The 25,906-nt window shown below is 45.9% G+C and overlaps 1 protein-coding gene across 1 annotated transcript in view; it reads left to right on the top strand.

Annotated features, from left to right (window-relative positions):
* Window positions 1-15,705: 15,705 nt before the first annotated feature.
* The window catches only part of dgkzb (diacylglycerol kinase, zeta b), a gene marked incomplete at both ends in the record, with an annotated part of 28,141 nt that continues 17,940 nt past the window's right edge, over window positions 15,706-25,906 (top strand). The window contains 11 exons of the mRNA XM_083974448.1: window positions 15,706-16,685; window positions 18,678-18,771; window positions 18,933-19,028; window positions 19,853-19,930; window positions 20,784-20,840; window positions 21,897-21,965; window positions 22,068-22,139; window positions 22,297-22,413; window positions 22,815-22,889; window positions 22,997-23,098; window positions 25,388-25,470. Of these exons, the coding sequence (XP_083830574.1) occupies window positions 15,706-16,685; window positions 18,678-18,771; window positions 18,933-19,028; window positions 19,853-19,930; window positions 20,784-20,840; window positions 21,897-21,965; window positions 22,068-22,139; window positions 22,297-22,413; window positions 22,815-22,889; window positions 22,997-23,098; window positions 25,388-25,470 (1,823 nt within the window). The remainder of the gene's footprint in view (window positions 16,686-18,677; window positions 18,772-18,932; window positions 19,029-19,852; window positions 19,931-20,783; window positions 20,841-21,896; window positions 21,966-22,067; window positions 22,140-22,296; window positions 22,414-22,814; window positions 22,890-22,996; window positions 23,099-25,387; window positions 25,471-25,906) is intronic.

Genomic DNA, 25,906 nt, shown 5'->3' with positions numbered 1-25,906 from the left:
ATGGTAAAAACACGAGCTACGGGTTACCTGGAACGCTACCAAGTCGTAGTTGTGACTTGAAGCTGTAACTTACGGTTTCAAAAGCCTGCCTTGAACGCAGCATTAGCCGAAACGGCCGTGAAGCTGATATCTGCTTTAAGCTGGCCAGCCTCCCCCCTGGTTTTCCCTGTTAAAAGGGTTTTCCATGGAGTTTTTCCTCAGTGTGAGGGTCTAAGGACAGAGAATGTTGTTATGATGGGATGTAAAGCCCTTTGAGACAAATTGTTGGTACAAACGGGTTATACAAATAAAATTGCCTTGCCTTGCTGTTAGCTTTGCTACTGCTGTTAGCTTTGCTGCTGCCGTTAGCTGTCCTACTGCCGTTAGCCTTGCTACTGCCGTTAGCTTTGCTGCTGCCGTTAGCTGTCCTACTGCCGTTAGCCTTGCTACTGCCGTTAGCTTAGCTGCTGCCGTTAGCTGTTCTACTGGTGTTAGCTGTCCTACCGCTGTTAGCTTTGCTGCTGCCATTAGCTTTGCTGCTGCCGTTAGCTTCTACTGCCGTTAGCTGTTCTACTGCTGTTAGCTTTGCTACTGCCTTTAGCTTTACTACTGCCGTTAGCTGTTCTACCGCTGTTAGCTTTGCTGCTGCCATTAGCTTTGCTACTGCTGTTAGCTTAGCTGCTGCCGTTAGCTGTCCTACTGCTGTTAGCTTTGCTGCTGCCGTTAGCTTTGCTACTGCAGTTAGCGTAGCTGCTGCCGTAGGCTTTGCTACTGCTGTTAGCTTAGCTGCTGCGGTTAGCTGTCCTACTGCTGTTAGCTTAGCTGCTGCCGTTAGCTGTCCTACTGCTGTTAGCTTTGCTGCTGCCATTAGCTTTGCTACTGCAGTTAGCGTAGCTGCTGCCTTTAGCTTTGCTACTGCAGTTAGCTTAGCTGCTGCCGTTAGCTGTCCTACTGCTGTTAGCTTTGCTGCTGCCGTTAGCTTTGCTACTGCAGTTAGCGTAGCTGCTGCCGTTAGCTTTGCTACTGCAGTTAGCTTTGCTATTGCAGTTAGCGTAGCTGCTGCCATTAGCTTTGCTACTGCAGTTAGCGTAGCTGCTGCCGTTAGCTTTGCTACTGCAGTTAGCTTTGCTATTGCAGTTAGCTTAGCTGCTGCCGTTAGCTTTGCTACTGTCAGCTGCAGCCACTGATGCTTTCTAGACACTGAAACTGAACAACTAGGTCAATCAATCAATCAATCAATCAATCAATCAATCAATCAATCAATCAATCAATCAATCAATCAATCAATCAATCAATCAATCATGTCCAGAGTTCAGTCCCTGGTTGAACCATCACAACTGTTGTTTTTGTCAGTGTGAACTTCACCGTCACCATAGCAACTGCACCACATCCCAGCTGAACAACGTGAACGTTGAGCTCTAAGTGTTGTTGCTAGGAGACGGGGTCTTTGCAGTTTCCTCAGAGGATGAACCTGTTTTATTCAAACCTCCTCCTCTTCTCCTCCTCTTCTCCTCTTCCTCCTTCTCCTTCTCCTCCTCCTCCTCCTCTTCCTCCTCCTCCTTCTCCTCCTACTCCTCCTCCTCTTCCTCCTCCTTCTCCTCCTACTCCTCCTCCTCTTCCCCCCCTCCTCTTCTCCTCCTACTCCTCCTCCTCTTCTTCCTCCTCTCCTCTTCCTCCCCCTCCTCTTCTCCTCTTCCTCCTCCTCCTCTTCTCCTCCTCCTCATGTTTTCTCTGCTCCTCAGATGTTTCCTGCCTCTGAGCTGCCTGTGTCTCTGAGTGAAGGATGAAGTGTGTGTGTGTTAATGGGAAAATGAGGAATTTCATTTCTTGGTGAACTACTCCTTTAACTTGCTGCTCCATGTGTACTGGTTGTTTCTATGGGTCAGGAGGGGGGAACAACAACAACATTTATCTCTCACTGACTTGTTTGACCAGTTGATCTGAGTTTTACACCAGAACACGAAAATAACTCTTTTTTGAACAATTTTTTTGAACTATTAAAGTCCAGTGTGTGTGTGTGTGTGTGTGTGTGTGTGTGTGTGTGTGTGTGTGTGTGTGTGTGTGTGTAAACTGATCTGATCGATCGGTCTGATCGGTGATTGATGATGATGATGGAGCTGAAGCTTCCTCCTCTAATGAGATCAGAGTCTCTGGAGTCTGTCAGTCACATCTGGACTAACACATCTGGACCTGTCGACACCAACACATCTGGACCGACACTAACACATCTGGACTAACACATCTGGACCAACACTAACACATCTGGACTAACACATCTGGACCAACACTAACACATCTGGACCAACGCTAACACATCTGGACTAACACATCTGGACCAACACTAACACATCTGGACTACCACATCTGGACCAACACTAACACATCTGGACCAACGCTAACACATCTGGACTAACACATCTGGACCAACACTAACACATCTGGACTAACACATCTGGACCAACACTAACACATCTGGACCAACGCTAACACATCTGGACTAACACATCTGGACCAACGCTAACACATCTGGACCAACGCTAACACATCTGGACTAACACATCTGGACCAACACTAACACATCTGGACCAACGCTAACACATCTGGACTAACACATCTGGACCAACGCTAACACATCTGAACCGACACTAACACATTTGGACCAACGCATCTGGACCAACGCTAACACATCTGGACCAGCGCTAACACATCTGGACTAACACATCAGGAAAGCCAATTACACATCTGGACTAACACATCTGGACTAACACATCTGGACCGGCACTAACACATCTGGACTAACACATCTGGACCGACACTAACACATCTGGACTAACACATCTGGACCTGTCGACACTAACACATCTGGACCTGTCGACACTAACACATCTGGACTAACACATCAGGAAAGCCAATTACACATCTGGACTAACACATCTGGACTAACACATCTGGACCGGCACTAACACATCTGGACTAACACATCAGGAAAGCCAATTACACATCTGGACTAACACATCTGGACTAACACATCTGGACCGGCACTAACACATCTGGACTAACACATCTGGACCGACACTAACACATCTGGACTAACACATCTGGACCGACACTAACACATCTGGACTAACACATCTGGACCTGTCGACACTAACACATCTGGACCTGTCGACACTAACACATCTGGACCGACACTAACACATCTGGACCTGTCGACTCTAACACACCTGGCAGACACTAACACATCTGTCAGACACTAACACATCTGGACTGACACTTAAACTTCTGGACAGACACTAACACATCTGGACTGACACTTAAACATCTGGACAGACACTAACACATCTGGACAGACACTTAAACATCTGGACAGACACTAACACATCTGGACCGACACTTAAAGGAGCATTATCGCAAATCCAAATTCTTAATTCGGCCACTAGATGGAGCCAGGCGGAGCTTATCAGATATAAACAAGTGGGCAGCTGTCAGAGAGAGAGAGCAGCCTCGTTTAGTCCCCCCCCCCTCCTCCTCCTCTCCCCTCCTCCTCCCCCCTCCCCCCTCCTCCCTCCTCCCTCCTCCTCCCTCACCAGGCTGAATGAACGTGCAATCGCAGGAAAGGAAAAAGAAAACTCGCCAGTGGAAGCAGCCAGTGGCGCAAAAAGTGGGTATGCACTATATGCGGCGCATAGGGGCGCGGCGCTAGAGGGGGCGCCAAAGCGATGGGGGGGAAATGATTTTGAGTCGGCATTTTCTGTATTTAACAGCTGTTTGTGCGTGTGTAAATGATATGATCAATAACAGAGAGGCATGTCACTAGTTAGTAGGCGCCCCTCCGCTCCCTCACCCCCCCTCCTCTCAGGGCCGGTTTTAGCTATGGGCAATATGGGCCCAGGGCGCAATGTTTGTGAGGGCGCACGAGCGCTCTCCAAAAAAAAAAAAAAAAAAAAAAAAAACCCAAAAACTCGCCAGTTTTCTTAACTACCGCTCATTTCCACGTCAAGTTAGTGGAGTGGGCGCCCTATGTCACCTTGCTGCTGAGAGTCATGTTGTGTGTGTGTGTGTGTGTGTGTGTGAGAAGAGGCAAGGGGTTGGGGGGGGTGGCGGGGGATCAACTTGCGACTGCTGAGGTTGTATCAGAGTCTCACGTCGGATGCTCCGCCGGCCCAGAGCGCTCTCATGTGGGGAAAGAAAGGAGGGTTAAGCGCTAAACTCCTCGCCCGTCTCCGCTGAAGTTGGCTTCATTTTGGTAATGTTGCTATGGGATGCCCAGCAGCAATATTCCTCTTCTTCCTCTTCAGTGTCCGGTCTCTGGTAAACAACATGAATAAACTGCAACAGGATCACGTTGTTAAATGGATCCTGGACTGTCGTGATGTTTATAATGAGCGTAGTTTAACCGCAACGTCACGCTGTTTCCAAAACCACACCGACTTCAGCAGAGAAGTGAGTTTAGGTAGGTTTTTAGAGTTAGCCTACAGGTTTAACAGTGGCTCCTGTCATTGCTTTATTTTCAAAATACCATGTTGCTGGCCCTACACTCACAAACAAAACCTATTTTAAATTGTGTATTTTTTTGAGGGTATTCTTGTATTAGAGGTTCAGAGGCTGTAGTCTGGACTGTGAGCAGAGAAAGCTGCCCAGCTTTAATATAACCTAAGCCTGATTGGCTATTTTAAAAATCATTTAAATATTATTTAATTTAAAGGAGCCACTGTAGCCTATAAGATCATGTGTAAGATTAAATTCAGTGTTAAAGGCGCCCAGCAGGGCCGGCTCTACGCAGGGGCAAGAGGGGGCAGCGCCCCCTCAAATAAATGTTTTGCCCACTCAAATCAAAATTTTAGAAGTTGAGAAAGCACATTTTTATATAGGCCTACTCAAAAAATGTGTACATTACAAGTTGACAAAATTATCTGCAGTAGCACAAAAATCCGCCGAAAAAGGGACACTGTCCTGTTCTAAAATGTTCTGTTCTTTTTTTTTTTTTTAGTATTCGTAAGACTAGCTTTCCGTTTTGTAAATCTTGACCATAGTAGAACCCCCCCCATCTCAGAGTACACCAGAATGCTTCACTCACATGTTAAAATCACAAAAATTTTCGGGGGGGGGGGATGCCCCCAGACCCCCCCCAGGCAGGCGATTTTGAAGTAAGAAGTAATCCAATAAGTAGCCTATTCAGAATACATTACTTTGAGTCATCCAAATATTACCGATAACAGATTTTGTAATCAGTAATCTGTAGGGGAATACATTTTACAAGTAATCCTCCCAACACTGATTGTAGGCTATATAATAAAATAACACAAATAATATAATATATTCTTGTGTTTGTTTGTTGGTGGGGCGCCAAGAGATTGTTCGCCCACAGGGGGGGGGCGCCTGTGATATGTCTGCATAGTTACCCCCCAGAAAGTAGGTAGTTGCGCCCCTGGAAGCAGCAGCTCTACGTCGCGCACAACCACAACAACGGCAACAACGGCAACTGCAACTTCCTCCTACAAATGTATGATAGTTGGTGTGACGTGCAGACCGCAGTGGGACGATTCAGTGACTGTGAGCACCCTAACACTGCTACATTACTATTTACTGTTGCTTTTTTCCGGTTCGGAGGTCGGATTTGCGAGTTCCGAGTGCAATTGAACGCAGCAAGCGCCGGGCCGGCTTGGATCATAACAAAGACAAATGCTGCATTTGCCCCACGGACACTACACTGTTGGCGATTTTTTTTGTAAATTTAGTTATGGCTCCCCCCGACCCATCTTTTGCATATTTCAGCTTGTTTTATGCTATTACTGCTGTATTTGCGATAATGCTCCTTTAAACATCTGGACAGACACTTAAACACATCTGGACTGACACTAACACATCTGGACCTGTCGACACAAGGAGCTCAGCCACTGCACAGGATGCTAACAGAGTGGTCAGGAGTCAGAGTCCAGATGTTGATCTGTAGTCCAGATGTTGATCTGTAGTCCAGATGTTGATCTCTTCAGTTGTTTCAGCTCCGTCATCAAACACCTGAGTGTAGAAAACACAGTGATCATGTTTCCACGGTGATGAAGGCGACGGCTCCCATGATGCTTCAGGGGAGAAACCCCCGGTTCTCTCAGTGTGTGTGTGTGAGTGTGTGTCTGTGCGTGCGTGTGTGTGTGTGTGTGTGTGTGTGTGTGCGTGCGTGCGTGTGTGTGTGGATGTAGGTTGGAGCCTCAGAGAGTCGACCGTGTGAACGGGTCACAGCAGGTGAAACAGATCCTGGTCTGTCAGACCCTGTGATCCTGATCAGGTGTGTGTGTGTGTGTGTGTGTGTGTGTGTGTGTGTGTGTGTGTGTGTGTGTGTGTGTGTGTGTGTGTGTGTGTGTGAGATGCAGTCAGGACCCAGAGATTACTCAGACCCATTTCCATGGCTATCTTTGTCACTCGCTTGCCCTGTTTCTATAAATAGTCTGGTCCAGGAGGAGGGACACTGACACCGAGGAGGAGGAGGAGGAGGAGGAGGAGGAGGAGGAGGAGGAGGAGGAGGAGGAGGAGGAGGAGGAGTGATGTGGATTTGGTTATTAAGACTATGAGGAGGACAAGGAAGAAAAAGAGAGGAGGAGAAAGAGGAGGTAGAGAAGGAAGAAGATGAAGACACAAGGATTGTCAATGAGTGAGGTACAGAAGGATGTTGACCAGGAGGTGGAGACAGAGGACAAGAAGAGAGGAGGAGGAGGAGGAGGAGGAGGACGGACAGATGAGACAGAGGAGATGTGACGATGAAGCCGCTAGGTGGCAGCACAGTGATGTGACCATGGCAACAAGAGCAGGATGCCAAGGAGTGTGATGATGGTTTCAACCCTGTAACAACCACTGGCTGAAAGTAGCTGTTAGTCCATAATGAGCCACCACGTGACTTTAGGAAATCATGAAATTATATTATTTTTCTTCACTATTGTTAGTTTTTTCCTAAACAGTTATTAACTATCATTTATTTAAATAATGGAGTTGAAAAGTTGAGCTTGATGACATGAATCGCACAATAAAAACAATAAAATATATATGTAAGAAAAGATGCTAACTAGTGCTGGGCACAGATTCATTTTTTTAATCTAGATTCACTGCATTCCTGTGGTTAATCTAGATGAATATAGATTAAAATGCTAGATTTGAATTTTGCCGAAGACATTAAAAAAATAATGAAAATGCATCACAAACTGTTTGAGAAAGCTGTTCTACTATAATATTTGGTAATGAAAAATAACGACCAATAAGATTTACTTTGGTGTTTCATTTTTTATTTTGTTAAACACGAATAAAGTTAGGTAATCTTACACAGTTTGCATGTGGAAAGCTCTTTCCTAAACTACCTTGGCGACTTTTTTTTGTCAAAAGCGACTAGCGACAAATCTAGCGACTTTTTCCGGTGTCGTTACAAACGTTTCTGGTCTGGAGATTCGGACCTGAAAGCGCGTTATCACAGCTGTTTACAACGTGTCACGGAGCCGTCTCCGCTGCGTTCAGAGGATAGACCGAATCTCCTTGTTGTTTACATTCTACTTCCGGGTAGAAAACCAGCTGTAATTTGAATGAGATCAATAGTAACGAAGGAGAGTTTAGCTATATATCATATTTTTCACGCCCTATCACCGTTTAGACAAATCTGAAATGATTGAAGAAACATTACTATTTCTGTGTGTGTGTTTTGTGTTGCTATGTGTTGTATTTATTCAGTTTGGGGGAATCACGGTGTCTAGAAAGCATCAGTGGCTCAGCTGACAGGGACAGCTAACGGTAGCTAAGCTAACGGTAGCTAAGCTAACAGCAGCTAAGCTAACGGTAGCTAAGCTAACGGCGGTAGCTAAGCTAACAGCAGCAGCTAAGCTAACGGCGGTAGCTAAGCTAACGGTAGCTAAGCTAATGGCGGTAGCTAAGCTAACAGCGGTAGCTAAGCTAACAGCAGGACGTCGAAAATATTTTTTCATGGAGCGTTTATTGAGTCACTGAGTTATTAAAGTTAAACAGTTAGCTAACCGTTAAGGCCCTTTCACACCGGAGACGTATTTTTCGTGCGAATAATTAGCGCATCAATATTTTTTTTCGAAGCCCGGTTTTCATCACGGATCCTTTCACACCGACCGCGAATGTGTCGCGGCGAAAATGCGACATATTTTTTTTTCGTCGTGAGGTCGATTTTTCCGAGCTTTCGCCCGGCGAATAAACGCATCAACCAATCATGTGGCGTGAAAAGGAGGTACGTCACATCCCCCACGTCAGAACACAGCTGTTTCCCATAACAAACGAGAGTCTCTCACAGGAAAAAAGTTTCACCGTCTTTGCTCTCATCTCTGCCAGTCAGCCCCTCCACCTGCCGTCTCTCTGGGCGCAGTCTATGGCACGGACTCACACACAGACGCGCACACACGCACACACACCCACACACACACACACACGCACGCACGCGCACGGGCGCATGGACACGTGCTTGGCCGCTAATGTAAACAATGTAAATAACCTGTGTCTCGGAGGAGAGGAGAGGAGGAGAAGAGAGGAGGAGAAGAGAGGAGGAGGGGGGGGGGGGGTAAGTGGAAAGAGGAGAGGAGGAGGAGAAACAGCAATAGAGTGTGTTCATACTGTCAGGGCAGTGATCAGATATTAATCAGTGATCAGATATTGATCAGTGAGCTGCTGTGTTGAGTAAAGTTGGTAACAACAGTGGCATAACGTAGTGAATACATGAGGGATAATTAACAGATTAAAGACATGACGTGGAGACGAGGAACCAGCCGTCGCAAAGCCAAACTTTGGAATCTAATTGTCGCATCTGTCGCATATTCGCGTCGCCGCCGGTGTGAATGGTTTTGATGCGAAATATTTGGCCGCGAATATTTCGCAATTTCGTGTCGTTTATTCGTTACGTCCGTGGTGTGAAAGGGCCGTTAGCCCGGCTAATCTATGATAACCATGACTAAAAAATGTGCACACGTAAATAGTAATGTTTGTCCAATCATTGGTTTTATAGACTTTACAAACATCAGATTAGTCTAAACGGTGATATAGTGACGTGAAAAATTAGATAAATATAGAGAAACTCTCGTCCGTCACTATTGTTCTCATGCTGGTTTTCTACCAGGAAGTAGTTGTAAACAACAAGGAGATTCGTCCTATAGACTGTAGTCAGAATGGACGTAGCACCGTGACGTCACCCATTGGTTTGGGGGAGTCTGTTTTGTGCTCCTACTACGGCATTTGAACTGCGCCATCTTGGATTTTAGGTGGAGTCTACTTTCCATATTTGGAGAGGTGCGGCGGTTTGCCGGCCGAGAACCCGCCCACTGAACTCGAAGCAACCAATTAACGGCCGGTAAACTGTCTGCGAACCTGTCACTCAACGTAACCACACCCCCATTTATGAAGCCTAAACACTAAAACGGTTGTGGTAAATTCACACACCCCCCCTCCCCCCACAGTGTTGACAGAGGTGGAAACTATCGGTTGAGACCAAAATAATAAAAGGCACCAGGCTGTAAATATGTTTTTTTAAGCTGTAAAGTCTAAAGTCTATTTAAACATGGCAGTCAATGGAGAGTTGCTCACTTCCGGTCCCAGCCCCCAGAGGCCGACAGCCAATAGCGACTTTCCTTACTGAGGAGTTGGCAACATTGTCATGTACAGTCTCTGATAACATGATGTTGTTGAATATATTGGAATATATTCTGATACCCAATGGCAAAAAGAAATTATTAGCACTATAGCAAGAGTACAAAGGAGTATTAGGGCCAGTCAAAAAAAAAAAAGTCAGGCGAAGGAAAAAAAGAAAAATCCGGCAAAGAAAAAAAAAAAGAAAATCCGGCAAAAAAAGAAAAAAGGGCCAGCTATCCACCACTTTCCGGGGAACAACGCTGGGTGTCGCCATGACACTCCATTCATTACATTTTAGATTGACTGTTAGCTGTTAGCCGTTAGCAGTGTCTTAAATAACTCAATAAACGGCCCATGAAAAAAATATTTCTTCCAGTGGATATCCTAGTTACAACATGACTGAGCTTAATGGAGTAGTTTAGTTAAACATAAATAAATTGAAAAAGTACTATAGCCATGGCTGCCTCTACAGCCTTGATTAAGCTGCAGGCTACTTCAGAATCGGCCTCAGTAATAAGGAGTTTCTCTCTCGGGCTCATAAACACGGTGTGGTCATAAGTAACAGGACGTTGAAGAGACTGTGTCGGAAACGTGGTTTGTTCAGGAGGAGAAACCACCTAAAACTTGGAGGAGGCTGCAATCGTACAAAATGAAAGCTTTTATTTTACCTGACTTTTCTTTTTTGCCTGACTTCTTTTTTTTTGCCCAACCTTTTTTTTAATTTTTTTTTGCCTAACCTTCTTTTTTTTTACCTGACTTTTCTTTTTTACCTGACTTATTTTTTTGCCCAACCATTTTTTTTTATTGCCCAACCTTTTTTTTTTTTTTGCCTAACCTTCTTTTCTTTTTTTTAATTTATTGCCTAACCTTTTTTAACAGTGTTAGTGTGTTAGCAGCCGTGTTAGTGAGGTAGCAGCAGTGTTAGTGTGTTAGCAGCCGTGTGTGTGTTAGCAGCAGTGCTAGTGTGTTAGCCACAGCCGTTAGCAGAGAGCTAAACCTCAGGGTCCGTGGTGCCGTGTGGCCCCCGAGGGCCCCTCACGAACTCATCTCATTGTTTAATATTTAGCTCCAGGAACAACATTGTCCCCTGAACTGAACCACAGGTGACATAACACACCTGTAGGCTGGTGTGTGTGTGTGTGTGGGGTGGGGGTTGGGGGGGTGATCCTTTAAGCCTCTAAAGGTGTAATCTGTCCTGTGTGGGCGGAGCTTAACCTCTCACTGTCAGGAGCTGAAGGAGACAGAGAGCAGAGCAAGACGCCGTCCTGGTGCATCATGGGAAGTGTAGTATAGGCCCTGGTGTTTCTTTACTTTACTTTACTTTACTTAACTTTATTAGTTTATTTGGGTGGGACAGTGAACATTAATGAACATATTAAAACATGTAGCTACCTAAATGCGCCGGATTAGAGCAGCAGTGCTAATTTCCATCTGTCAGACTCAGTGTGTTAGAGACCGACACACACACACACACACACACACACACACACACACACACACACACACACACATCTATAAAACTATTGCTGTCATTGATCAGAATAATCAGACGACCAATCAGGTAATTGTTGATCAGTGACACCTGTAAACAGTTGTTTGTTGTTGATGGGACGAAGCTTTGACACAGATCAATAAGACACAGCTGGGATGGCGTCTGTCTGTCGTCCGTCCGTCTCCATGGCAACGACCAGAGCAACCGGAGAATCTGATGCTCCTCAACACAACTCTAATTAGTCTCATTATGACACACGTTTATTTAGTGTGTGACGGGAGGAACAATGACACACACACACACACACACACCCTGTGTTTCTACTTGTGTTTGATGCTGCAGCAGCCTTGAAGTGTTAATGAGGAGTATTCTGGGATGTCGAGCGGCTCCATTCATCTGATTGAAGTGAGCTGGTCCTGGGTCAGAACCCGGAGCAGACGGAGTTAATGTAAACAGCAGCTTAGTGTCTTAGTCTCTTGCCCGCTCTCTCTCTCTCTCTCTCTCTCTCTCTCTCTCTCCCTCTCTCTCTCTCCCCCCCACCCCCTCTCTCTCGCTCTCTCTCTCTCTCCCTCTCTCTCTCTCTCTCCCCCCCCCCCCCCCCCCTCCCTCTCTCTCGCCCGGCCTCAGTCAGTGTCTCCTCTCTCTCTCTGACGGACGGTCGAGCTCCTCTCAGGTTGTATCAGCTCCTCTCTCTCTGTGTGTGTGTGTGTGTGTGTGTGTGTGTGTGTGTCGGTGCTGTTGGTTTATCTGCTGGACCTGGACCGCCTCAGTCTAATTCTGGTTCTGGACCACCTGAGTCTAGTTCACCATGCTGCCAACCACTTGTTGGACTGTTCACATGTTAAACTGTTGATAAGTAGGGTTTATTAGGGTTAAGTTTCCTTTGACTGAAGCAGAAGGAGAAACTGACCCGAAGCATCTTTTTATCCCGTTGCTAATAACAGGGTTCCTACATAAGTATGGAAAGTATGGAGTTTGATTTTATACATTTCCAGGTCTGGAAAAGTATGGACAACGGAAATTATTGTATGGAAATATATTTATCTTAATACTTATCTGGTTTGGTCTTATCTGAACTGAAGTTATCTGGGTTAATTATTTTTGTATGTGCTATTGTACCTATATGCAGTGTAAAGGCTATAGCTACAATCTCCTGGAAATTATTTGGTTAGATAATGGCATACACATTCAGAATAATGAAAACAAATGATTAATTGCATGATCTTTTTATATAATGCACAACTATTTACTCAAATATCACAAATTATTTGATTTTCTTTTACCAAGAAGTCTGGAAATTAGGGTCTGGAAAAAGTATGGAATTTGGAAATTTCTAATGTGTAGGAACCCTGTAATAATAATAATAATAATAATAATAATAATTCATTTAATTTATATAGCGCTTTTCAGTAACCCAAAGACGCTTACAAAGAAACAAAAGAAACAGGGTAGAGACATACAGGGGGAGACGAGGGAGAGACAGTAACACAGTAATGAGCGAGGTGATGGAGAGACCGGTTATGGGTAGCTAGGGGAGGTCGTAGGCTTGGGAGAAGAGGTACTATGTTTTTAAACGGGACTTGAACAACTTGCTACAAACTGTAAACTGTTTTCTTGTCTGTAACAACATCTCTGTCCTGGGTGAGGGATCCCTCCTCTGTTGCTCACCCTGAGCTTTCTCCTGGTTTTCCCTGTCAAAAGGGTTTCCATGGAGTTTTTCCTCAGTGGATGTGAGGGTCTAAGGACAGAGGATGTTGTTATGATGGGATGTAAAGCCCTTTGAGACAAACTGGTGGTAAAAACGGGCTATACAGATAAAATTGCCTTGCCTACGGGCAACAGAACCAGGAAGTGAAGCCACAGAAACTGTTATGTCAGGACTTCCTGGTGAAGGGGAGGGGGCGGGAACCTTAGACCGGGCTGTTACGGTGTCGTGACACAGTTTAACATCATCACGCTGTCGTTGTGCAACGTTTATTTTTTATTTTTTTTTTTGCTCTTGTAAAAACAAAAACAAAAAATTGAGTTTTTATTTTCCGTCTTGATCGTCACGTAATCCCGCCATCACGTATTTATTGCACTTTTTTTTTAGCTACCAGGCCTAGGCTACTGCTGAGAGTTCTTCTGTCTTTTTTCCGGCCGTCTCGGGTTTTTAGTAACGTTGTGTTTTTAAAAATGCCGCTTATCTCGGGGCTTTCTCTCTCTCAGCGTCACATCCTGCTCTGAGTCTGACCAATCAACACAGAGTAAACCTCCCTGAGTCTGACCAATCAGCACAGAGTAAACCTCCCTGAGTCGGACCAATCAGCACAGAGTAAACCTCCCTGAGTCGGACCAATCAGCACAGAGTAAAACCTGCAGCTGCACCGGGACTTCTGAGCCGAGCTATGAATAGAGAGAGTTCGCTCTCTAATCTGCTGCTGCTCTGTCACCACGGCGATAATCAGAGCAGCGCAGTCACACGCGTCCTCAGCTCAACCGTCGTCATGGTGATGCTGATCGTACGGCAGCGAACGCATCAGTTTTATATAACATAATTATATAATTATATAATTGTAGAGCAGGTTATGACTTTTGCAGACTTGGATTTAGGTTATATGGGAGATTATCTCTGGACTATTTTATTTTATTAAGTGTATTTATAAGTGATGTTATGTAGCCTATGGATTACTGACGTTTTAACGGTAGCCTATGTTTGTGTTGGTTTTTTGTATGTTGTTATTATTGTGAGTCTGATGTAGATGGTTTATATCCTGGATCAAATAGTTTAGTGCAGTTTAGTTTTTTTAATTGCACATTATATAACCTGCATAAACAATGAAAATAGTAAAATTAAACATTGTGCAGGAGAGGTAGAAGCCCAAAAAGGCTCATAAAAATAAATACCTAGAAAAGAAAGAAAGACAAATTCACATAGAAAAATGAAAGATACTGAATTAATAATAAAAAAATAAATTGTTTACATAATGAAAAATGAAAAAATGTATTAATGAAATTAAAGGTACAAATTGACAGATCCAGAAATGTTACAAATCTTAACTAAAAAATGTTTTTTTCAGTTGTTTTTTGAACAAAGCCAGAGTGGATATTGATTTCAGTGATGTAGGTAGATTGTTCCATAAGGACGGTCCTCTGCATTTTAAAGTGCGTTGATTGTATCAAGTCCCACAAAAGGGAAGGTGGAAGTCCTTTGAGTGTCGTGTCTGATATAAATGAATATCTGAGGAAAACTTTAAAAAAATTCTGGAAACTGAATGGCAAATCATGAGATAAATGTTGCCTACATAGGCTACTTACACATAAACACACATGTTTGGTAGATGTTCACATTGAAAACTGATAACAAATAAAGGGTCAGAGGTCTAAGTGGTGAAACAGACTAATTACTGGTGTGTGTGTGTGTTTGTGTGTGTTTGTGTGTAGGCAGTGATGTTGTGGGTCTTCCTGTTGTCATGCTGCGACTATTTAATGATTCATGTTGGTGGCAGGTTGATGCTGTGACCTGTCACCACGGCAACCAAGACCCAGCTCAGTGGGTTTTACTTGCTGAGTTAGTGGTGTGTGTGTCCAGGTGTGTAACAGATGTGTAACAGATGTGTAACAGATGTGTAACAGGTGTGTCCTACCCGTATGCAGGGACGAGGGCGCCGCCATAGCTCCCGGGACTCGGGTTGCTATTTTTCGTGTAGCCTATGTAGATACTGTAGAAAATAACTCAGTAACTCAAACAGTCCATGAAAACAATATGTTTTTCCAGTGGATATCTTAGTTACAACATGACTGAGCTAACTGGAGTAGATTATGGTTATCGTAGATTAGCTAGCCGTTAGCCGTGTTTTCCCAACTCAATAAACTGTCCAGGCCAAAAAATATATTTTTCCAGCGGACATCTTAGTTACAAAGCAAAGCAGTTTTGTTTTTTTATGTGTGCTATTTATTCAGTTTTGGGGAACCATGGTGTCTAAAAGCATCTGTGGCTCAGCTGACAGATACTGCTAACGGCGGTAGCTAAGCTAACGGCGGCAGCTAAGCTAACAGCGGTAGCTAAGCTAACGGCGGTAGCTAAGCTAACATCGGGACCAGTCCCAGCCTGGTCAGATGTGAACATGAACTGATGAAGCCTCTTGGATGAGAAGTGAAACGTCTTCCTAGACAAATAACCAAGTCCTGTTGCGTTCAATTTAAATTTCCTTGAGATAACATCAGGACGTCATCTGTTTAAACCCTCGGACACGTCATGAAACTACTCCAGTTAGCTTGTAGCTAAGATCCGCTGGAAAAAAATAAAACATTTTCATGGACTATTTGAATTACTGAGTTATTTTGTCTCTACATCGAAATAATATAGAAGAGTAACTTACGGTTGGGAGTTCCGGGAGCTATGGCAGCGCCTCTCAGTGTGTCCAGGTGTGTAACAGGTGTGTAACAGGTGTAGTCCAGATGTGTAACAGGTGTAGTCCAGATGTGTAACAGGTGTAGTCCAGGTGTGTAACAGGTGTAGTCCAGATGTGCCGGCTGCAGGTTTTGGTCCAGCAGGTCACGTGTCGTCTGTGGTCTAACTGGTGTTTGTCCAACAGAGCTCCGTTGTCCTGAGGTCCGTCCCCGTCCTTGCGTCCGACATGGACACGTTTTTCCGCCGTCACTTTAAGAGGAAGGAGGCGGGGCTTCAGCTGGACGAGGCCACGCCCCTTCGGCAGCGGCGGCCCAGCGTGGCCGTCCCCACCAGTAAGGTCCGCCGCCGCTCCAGCGTCGGCCTTCCCTCCTCCACGCTGACGCAGCGCCGGCGGCCCAGCGTGCAGCTGCCGGGGGGGCCGCCGTGCCCGGGGGGGGGCCGCCTGGCGAAGGCGGCGCGACGCGGCCGGTTGTCGGCGCACGGGCGGCGGCGCTCCAGCACCACGACGCCCGGCGCCAACCCGCGCTTCGCCGTGAGCCGCAGGAAGGTGGGGAAGCTGCGCGCCATCGACACCCACCTGCTGGGCCCGTCCATGCTGCTGGCCAGCCTCATCCAGATGGCGGAGGAGGAGGAGGAGGGGGCGGGGTGGGCGGGGGGGGAGGGGCTTCCCGCCGGAGAGCAGCAGGTGGAGGTGAGGGGGGGCGGAGCCAACAACCGCCGCATGTTCTCCCGCTCCAGCAGCCTCCACTCCGACGGAGACGACGACAGCGACGACTTCTCCGGCAGCGACAGCCAATCAGAGGCCAGCCAGCAGTCAGAGGCCGAGGTCGACGACGCCTCCCGTTCCCCTGACGACCGCCCCTCCCCCTCCCCCTCCCCCGGCCCGTCCCGCTGCTCCTCCGCCCTCCGCCCCCGCCGGCCGCCGCCCTCGCGGCCGCTGATCCGGGCGCCGCGCTGCCTCCGCAGGAACTCGTCCGCGGTGTGGGAGCCGCCGGCCCTCGGTCGCCACGGCGCCGTGCAGCGGCGGCGGAGGAAGATCTCCACCGTCGCTAAGGCCGGGAGCCCCTGGCCGGGCCGCGGCCCCCCCCTGCCCCCCCGCCGCGCCTCCGTCTACTACCTCACACAACCCGCCTTCTACCGCGGCGCCGGCGCCTTCAGCCCGCTGGGATACGACTCTGGTCTGGAGACCTGGAGCGCCGTCCTGCTGTATGTAGCCGCCGCAGTGGGGGAGGGGGGGGGGTCAGGTCACTTTATTCGTACCCGTAGGTAGATTTGTCCCCATGTGAGTCGGCAGTTGAAGGAGGAGGAGGAATTGTAGTCTTCTCACTAGAGCTGCAACACTTAAAGCAGAAGTAAGGTGAATGTTTGTGTTAATCTAAGTCTTAAATAGTTGTATCTTCCGACAGCAATCACTTCTATAGAGTGTTTGGTCTGAAACACGGGTCTGTCAGTCACTCTGCTCTGCTCTGAGCCCAGGAGAAAACTTTCCTTGTATCCTACAACCTTTATCCAATGAGGAGAGAGAACGGCATAAAGGGGCGGTCCTCTCTGTGTGTGAATGTGGTGACGTAGGGACGAGGACCAATAGATCCATGACGAGGGCGGGGACTGCTAACTCCATCTGCTGACAGGAAGTTAGACAAAACCACCGGATTGCTCACTTCTGCTTTAATCGATGTATCCAACAATAATCGACTATTAAATTAATCGTCAACTATTCTGATAATCTAATAATCAGTTTTAGTCGTTTTTTAATTTAAAAAAAGTCCAAATTCTTCTCTCCAGCAGCCTGGAATAGACTTTCCCCGGGAGGCTGAGGAGTGTGATCCCCCGGTAGTTGGAACTCACCCTCCGGTCCCCCTTTTTGAAGAGAGGGACCACCACCCCGGTCTGCCAGTCCAGAGGCACTGTCCCCGAACCGCCACGCGATGCTGCAGAGGCGTGTCAAACTCCCTGAAACGGCCAGTTCGCGTCTGCCATTGGTTCACAGCAATTTGAAGGCAGAAAAACTCAGAAATGCAAACTTTAAGCCCCCGACAACATGACTCCTAGGATCATTCGGGTGCTCAAACCCTTCCACCATGATAAGGTGGCGGTTCAAGGAGGGGCATTTGAGTCTTTCCAAATAAAATTTGGTATCTGATTTGCATACACTGCCAACATTGGGCTGAGAAAAAGAGTCGTCAGAGGATGTTTGTGTGTGTGTGTGTGTGTGTGTGTGTGTGTGTGTGTGTGTGTGTGTGTGTGTGTGTGTGTGTGTGTGATTTCACTCTTCTTGGTTCCCTTTGACCTCCAAGGACCTAAATTAAAGTCGGACCGACGTAGTCCGATATTTCTTGTTGGGAGCTGTTTTGTTCATTCTCAGTTATTAAAGTGTCACCTCGAGCGTGGGCATGGACGTGAGCTCCAACATGATGCACGGCACGCCATATCACTATGAAATCCTGAGATATTATGAATTGGGAGTGGGGCAGGAGAAAGGGTTAGAAATCGAGACCGGTATGGATTTGTCCAGCCGGTCCCGTTGGTGTTTAGCTGTAGTGGTTGATCCTCGCCGTCTGGCCTCGCGCCTCCTCAGGAGAAACCACAGCGCCATGAGAGAAAGGAAAGCCGTATCGAGACATGATGTCATGGAGATCAATCTGAGAATCAATTTGTTTATTTCGGGCATGTCCATTAAATCATCATCATCACACTTCATCAAATAATACAATACACATGGCCAAAGGGAAAGCGGGAGAAGCTAAAGCTGATCTAGTCCCGCCCCCATTACCCACAGAATAAAATCTTTATCGTGATCTTTTCTTTTCTTTTACTTTTTACATTTTGATATAACATTTTCTTTACTTATGACATTTTGACATAACATGTTACAGCAGTAGGTAGTATACAGAGCTGCAGTCTAGCTCTAGACAGTACATACAGATTACGTGTGTGTTTGCACATGTGTCCATATTTGTCCGTCATGAGTGAACAACAGTCTCATCTTGTAGCCTGACATGTCACAAAGTCATAAAGTCACAAAGTGGTCCAATCCACAGAGAGCAAAAGTCCAGCCGATGCTGAGATGATGTCAGCATCGGCCCGATCAATAGATCTATAGGTGATAGATCAGATCAATAGATCTATAGGTGATAGATCAGATCAATAGATCTATAGGTGATTGATCTACCTGTGTCTGTGTCCTGTTTGTTTCAGAAAAGCTCTCGCCAAGTCCGGCCCCCAGACCAGCATCTGCAGCTCGGCGCCCAGCGACCCGCTGCAGCAGCCCAGCAGCTCCGTGGACTGGACCGTGAGTTCACTGTCCACATGTTCACAGTCCAGATGTTCACAGTCCAGGTGTTCACTCTCTGTGTGTGTGTGTGTGTGTGTGTGTGTGTGTGTGTGTGTGTGTGTGTGTGTGTGTGTGTGTGTGTGTGTGTGTGTGTGTGTGTGTGTGTGTGTGTGTGTCAGGACGGCGCTCTGTTTGGGGACCACATCTGGTTTGAGACCAGTGGGTCTGGAGACTTCTGTTATGTTGGGGAACAGTACTGCATCGCCAAGTCCCTGGTGAGTAGACACACACACACACACACACACACACACCGGACACACACCGGACACACACCAGAGTCCTGCATCGGGTCGGATCCCCGCGGGTATCCGACGGGTACCCCGCAAAAACGGTGTTCAACGGGTGGATAAGCTGTCTTGTGAAAATTCACGGGTCGGGCACGGGTGGAACTCAAATGAACGCAGGTGGGTAGTGGGTGTATGTGTGTCGGCCTACAGAGGAAAACTCACGTGCAGCTGCATGAACCAGCGTAGCAAATCTTTTTTTTTTTATCACTCACGGCAACAACAGAGCAGCATCTTGATGTAAATAAACGATCTTTGGCCGTTCGTGTGACCGCTCACAGCTTTCCCTGGAGTTTAGCCTGTCATGGCTTGACTGCTCAGCTTCTGGGTGAGCTACAAACACACCGATGGGATCAATGTAAAGGCTGAAGTGTCCTGCTTTCATTAAAAAAAGAATTACGTCGCTATCATTCTCCGTTCCGGAAATAGCTGCGAAAGAGTACGCCCCCCCTCTCTCTCTTTCCTTTTCTTTTTTCTTTTTTCTAAAGAGTACAGCTGTACCCCCGTTATCGCCGGTGATGACGGCGATCTAACGGGCAGCGGGTCGGGCAACGGGTCTTAATATTGACGGGCGGGTCGGATCCGGGTTGTAATCAGAAATAATCACGGGTGACGGGTCGGGACACGGGCTTAAAAACCAACGGGTCGGGCGGGCGCGGGTTTCCAAAATTGGACCCGTGCAGGACTCTGACACACACCTACAAACACACACATAAACACACACACACTCTACAGTAACTCTGTTCATGTTTCAGCAAAAGTCGGTGGCGAGGTGGAAGTGTGCCGGCTGCAAGATCTCAGTCCACCACATGTGTATGGAGCAGCTGGAGAAGGTAAAGTCTGGACCAGGTCTGGGTCTGATCCGGACCGGGTCTGGTTCTGATCTGGACCAGGTCTGAGGACCAGGGGCCTCATGTACGAAGGTTGCGCATGCACAAAAACGTGGCGTAGCTACGTCCTTTTCCACGCCAACGTTCAGACGTATCAACAGTGAAACGACGGTGTTAACGTGCTGAGCTCGACTTCGCCGACTTCATGTAGACGCACGTTTCTACAGCTGTTGTTGCCTTGGCGACACCTAGAGGTGAAGCTGGGAAACTGTTAATGATGTGAAGACAGTTAGTCCTCGGCGTGATGTGCACATCAGAGACACTGATGAACAATCAACACATCCACGTGTTGCAGTTAGATCAATCAATCAATCAATCAATTTGTTTATTTCGGGCATGTCAATTTAAATCATCATCATCACACTTCATCTTAGTTCAAATAAGACTATACACATGGCCAAAAGTGGGAAAAGCAAAAGCTGATCTAGTCCCGCCCCCATTACCCACAGAATAAAGATCTTTATCATGATCTTTTCTTTTCTTTAGCTTTTTTTACATTTTGACATAACATTCTTTTACTTATGACGAGTGGATATAAAAGCGCAAAGCGGTGCAGGAAGTAGAAACGACCGTGTGGACAGGGACGAGTCTGGCTCGATTCCACGTCGATGTTAGAACAGAATGAACGAGCTTGGATCCACGCGTACATCTGGATTTTAGCGTACGCCATGTTTCAGTAGGAACTCCACACTTTGTACATGAGACCACTGGTTCTGGTTCTGGACTGGTTCTGTTCTGATCTGGTTCTGGTTCTGGTTCTGGTTCTGGTTCTTCCCTGACTCTGTCCTGTGCTCAGATTAATTTCAGGTGTAAGCCGTCCTTCAGAGAGCCGGGGTCTCGTTCAGTCAGGGAGGTGAGTCTACCTGTGTGATGTCATCACCTCTGTCACATGGTCACTCACCTGTCACTCACCTGTAACCAGCGGCGTCTCTAGGATTAGTCCAGAAGAGTTTGCAGATCTGCGCGCGCCGAAATTTTTAGACATTAGAGACATTCTCCATCACCGGTGAAAAAGGTGAAAACAATGCAATCCCATAACCACAGATCATCAAATGAATGACCCATTTTGAATTTAGTTTGCACCCATGTAGGCCTACTGACATTAGCTAGCTAGGTAACAACACGTTGTTTTTCCATTTAACACATTAGCAGCTACAGTGAAAGAGGCAGGTCTGCTAGCTAGCTGCTATCATGCATGAAAAATAAAATAAACAGGATGGTTCGACGTTATAACCTAACATTAACTTTAGCTACTTTCCTCTCTAGAAGAAGCCCAAGCTTAATTTATTTTTGGCACAATTCTCACACACTACAATAGCATTTACAGACAGATGCTAATAATAACATATAATTTTTTCCCATGTAATATCAACTAGCTGCTAGCTAGCTAACGTTAGCTACTTCCCTCTAGTAGTTCTAGCTGCAACACTCTTTTAGAAATGATACATTTTTACATAATCTCTATTCCCATTACCTCTTTGGTTGCTGACCACCTTTGGGGGGAAAAACATGGAAATCTTTTTTTGCGACATCTTGTTACACTTCAGCTGCTACTACCCAAAGACAGCTGCAGCTAGCTGTTGTCAAGCCTGTTGTCATGTGCGACCTGGAGGTGTTAACCACTTGTGTGCCAAAGCCAAAGTAGTGGCTTTAAAAAAAATAAAAAATAATAATTGTTACTCAAACCTGTCCAAAAACACTGTTTTATCGAAGCATCAACATAAGATAACCGTAGTTTGAGGATGTGATCTTAAAAAAAAGAAAGAAAGAAAGAAAAAAATTATTATTATTATTATTTTTTTTTTGGAAAATTAATATTCGGGGCTAATTAAAAAACATCCGGGCCTTTAGCGTTTTATCCTAGGGACGCCACTGCCTGTAACTCACCTGTAACTCACCTGTGTTTCAGCCCAACATGGTCAGACATCACTGGGTCCACAGGAGGCGTCAGACAGGGAAGTGTCGACAATGTGGGAAGGTGAGTGTCACCTGTCCGTTACCTGAACATTCACCTGAACATTCACCTGAACATTCACCTGAGGACAGGTGCAGTGACCCCCCCCCCCTCCTCCCCCCACAGGGTTTCCAGCAGAAGTTCTCGTTCCACAGTAAAGAGATCGTCGCCATCAGCTGCTCGTGGTGTAAACAGGCGGTAAGGTGACGCACCTGAAGCTAACTGGGCTAACTGGGCTAACTGAGCTAACTGAGCTAACTTTGCTAACTGGGCTAACTGAGCTAACTGAGCTAACTAAACTAACTGAGCTAACTGGACTAACTCACCTGTCTGTGACTTCCTGTCTGTGTTTCAGTATCACAACAAGGTGACGTGCTTCATGCTGCAGCAGATCGAGGAGTGCTGCTCTCTCGGAGCTCACGCCGCTGTCATCATCCCCCCCACCTGGATCATCAGGGTCCGCCGACCACAGGTACACACACACACACACACACACACACACACACACACACACACACACACACACACACACTGGATTTTCCATTCCATACAAACATGGCGGCGCAAGATGGCGACACTCTCTAAGCAAGGCCCTTGTTATAAAAGAATAATTACAAGGCTACGAAAACCAAACAGATTTTATTTTATAGTGATTATACACTTATACAAATATATTAATGGGTAGTATATTCAGATTTTAACAATAAACCTGGACAATTATTACACACTGGACCTTTAAGAAAAGGTTTATTCCACCTGTTTATTCTGATAGAGCTGTTCATGGAGCCTTTTTATTCAGTTTGGACTCTGAACTGAATCTGATCAGAACATTTGGCTCAGACACTCTGATGTTTCTTTATCTTCGTCCCTCAGTCGTCTCTGAAGTCCAGCAAGAAGAAGAAGAAGACGTCTTTGAAGGGCAACAAGTCCAGTAAAAAGGGAACTGAGGTGAGGAGGTCAAAGGTCACACATCCCAGAGGATATTACAGTAACACAGCATTTTAGTTCAGGTCAAAGGTCAACATCATCTGCTGCTTTCACTGTTGTCGCCTCAGATCCAAGATGGCCGCTGGAAGCCCTTCCTGGTGAAGCCCCTCCCCTCTCAGCTCATGAAGCCTCTGTTGGTGTTCGTCAACCCGAAGAGCGGCGGGAACCAGGTGGTTCACTGAGCTAGCGTTAGCATTAGCGTTAGCATTAGCAGCGTTTCTGTCAGCACAGGTGCAAACTGGAGCTAGCATGCTAACTGGCTAGCCCAGTTTTAGCATCGTCAGAGCGTCGGGTGTCGACCACTTGCACAGTGTAGTGTGACGTACTTCTGCTTTACGAAGTTATGGTCCGTTTATTTCAGGCTGTCGACTTTAGATTAGGCTACATAACAGCACTTTAAAGGGACAACCAGGAGTTTTGTTAAAGCAAAGTGTTTTCATACTACATTTCCCATGAGCCTCCGCGCGCACGGTGAAATTCTTTGACCGGTGCAAGACAGACTCATGTTTTCATTCATCAAGAATTAAAGTCAGAGGTTGGAAGACGATCACATACCGTCGTAGTTCCGACCATAAACAGCGATTCAGCTGCGTTATTCTCATGATTCATTGCGAAACCAAAAGTAAAAAACGCTGGTCGGCTCGACCAGCATCTCCGCCACCACTAATAATAACAAAATAACCATAGAGACAGAACGATGTATTTATCGAAAATGGGCCCATTAACAAGTGTGGGTAGCGGAGATTCATCCACATTAACGTGAGACTTTTTTATAACCGAATAGAAACTCCTCGTTGTCCCTTTAACGTGAGACTCCTACTAGTAACTAGTAACTCCTCGTTTTCCCTTTAATTCTTCATGGTTATTTTTGTACATATTTGACAAGTTCCCTTTATAACTAGGCTATGTGATGTCATTCAGAAAGTTTGGTGTGGAAACAGGTGATAAATGCAACAGTGTTATAACTGTCAGCTCCCCAATCGAACCGAGGCCTCTTGGTCCGGTGTGAAAACGACCTAAGTCCTCCTCCGTGAGAGCTAAGTGGCAGGTTAATTTCAGGCGGGACAGTTTACACAGTAATTGAACTTCTAGCTGGACATGTGGAGTCTAAATCCCTTAGGCAGCAGTGAGGTTGGGGATTTCCTCGTGGCTTTAACAAGCTTATCAACATCCGTCACTTTCAGCTTCAGCAGGGTGGAAAATAGAGCCAAGGCCACCTCAAGCTGACACTAGAATTACTACTAACTACTACAACTAACCTCTCCTACTACTACTACGACTAACTACTACTAACCCCCCTACTACTACTAACTGTATTAACTACTGTAATGGAGGTCCGCGGGTATAGTCACAGTCACGAGGTACCAGTGAGGTGAAGTGACGGCGTGTGGCGGTTAGCGGTACTGAAGTTAACCCTCTATGGTACCATGTTGTGTCTTTTTTTACAGACTTTTTCAAAGGAAACAGGTTTGCCATTTTGCTCCACTAAAACAGTCTGAAAACATACAGTAACTTCCTGGCCCTTTTTCATCTGGAAAAAAATATATTTACACTAATAGATTAGTAAAGTTTAATTTTTAATAGTTCCATGCAATTTATTTACTTATTAAATAATGGAAACTTGTTAAAATGCACCTGTTGCCCCAAAGCAACAACGTACCATTATAGAAAATTGCAGTGTTGCCTTGAGGCGACAGTGGACCATTATGGAATCAATATTGCATTATGAGACTATGGTAGTGTGTGTTTAGGTGTAAATATAATGTTCAAAAACATATAATTCATCATAATTTTGTTTTTTATCCTTAATAAATGTGATTTTGGATGCAGTAAAGTAAACATCAGGCTATTATGATGATGATGAGGAAGATGAGGATGAGGATGAGGCCAGTGAAGGTGAAAGTCTACAGAGACTGCTGTTTCTAATACAGTAGATGATGAACCGTAATGGTACAATGTTGCTACAGGCAACAAATCCCCAAAACTTCCCAAAAAATATATATATTTTAAATGTCTTTAGATTATGTTTATTTAGTCTATTTTGAGACATAAAAACACTCCAAACATTTTTTCCCCCACTGGCATCATAATGCAGCGTACCATAGAGGGTTAAACTCACTCTCCCATAAAGACGTGCTAATCCACTTGCCAAGGTAACTGTTTCGCCAAGTGGCCATTGACCTCTTGGCGAAACGGTTACCATCGTCGCCTGCGGTGCGGGAGACCCGGGTTCGAAAGCCACTCAGGTCAGATAACATCGGTCACTCTACTATTAACCTCTCCTACTACTACTACGACTATTTAACTACTATTAACCTCTCCTAATACTACGACTATTTAACTACTACTAACCTCTCCTACTACTACTAACTTCTCCTAGTACTACTACTACTAACTACTACAACTACTAACCTCTCCTACTACTACTGACATCTCTTCCTCTTCTTCTTCTTCTCCAGGGAGCGAAGATCATCCAGTCCTTCATGTGGTACCTGAACCCCCGGCAGGTGTTCGACCTGACGAAGGGCGGTCCCAGAGAGGGGTAAGCCCCGCCCCCTAGCCCTGATTGGTCATTAATCTGATCAATAGAGGAGATTCTGGTCCTCTTTATGTTCACCGGTGATGTCACATCTGATATGAACATAGATATATATACATAGGCTCTCTATTGGAACGATACGTCAACGCGGCGGCCATCTTGGTGAGGGGGAAGCCGTGTCTACTTCCTGCATTAGAGGTCTATCAACCATTAACATCACCACAACTCACTGAATATTCAACCGGTTTTCAAGCCGTTTGGTTTATTATAAATGTCAGACAGATATTTATGATACAACAACAACAACAACAACAACATTTTTATAATTGTCTTTTTTTTATGTATTAAACATACACTTCCATACTCAGACACACACCCACATGCATCAATACACTGAAACATGTTCTACAGGGTCTGACTGGTCTGATGCTGGTCAGAC

This window comes from Trachurus trachurus, assembly GCF_905171665.1.
Source record: "Trachurus trachurus genome assembly, chromosome: 6".
NCBI classification, from domain to species: Eukaryota; Metazoa; Chordata; class Actinopteri; order Carangiformes; family Carangidae; genus Trachurus; species Trachurus trachurus.
Note: the sequence above shows the minus strand (reverse complement) of the source record. Positions and strands in the feature narration are given on the sequence as shown.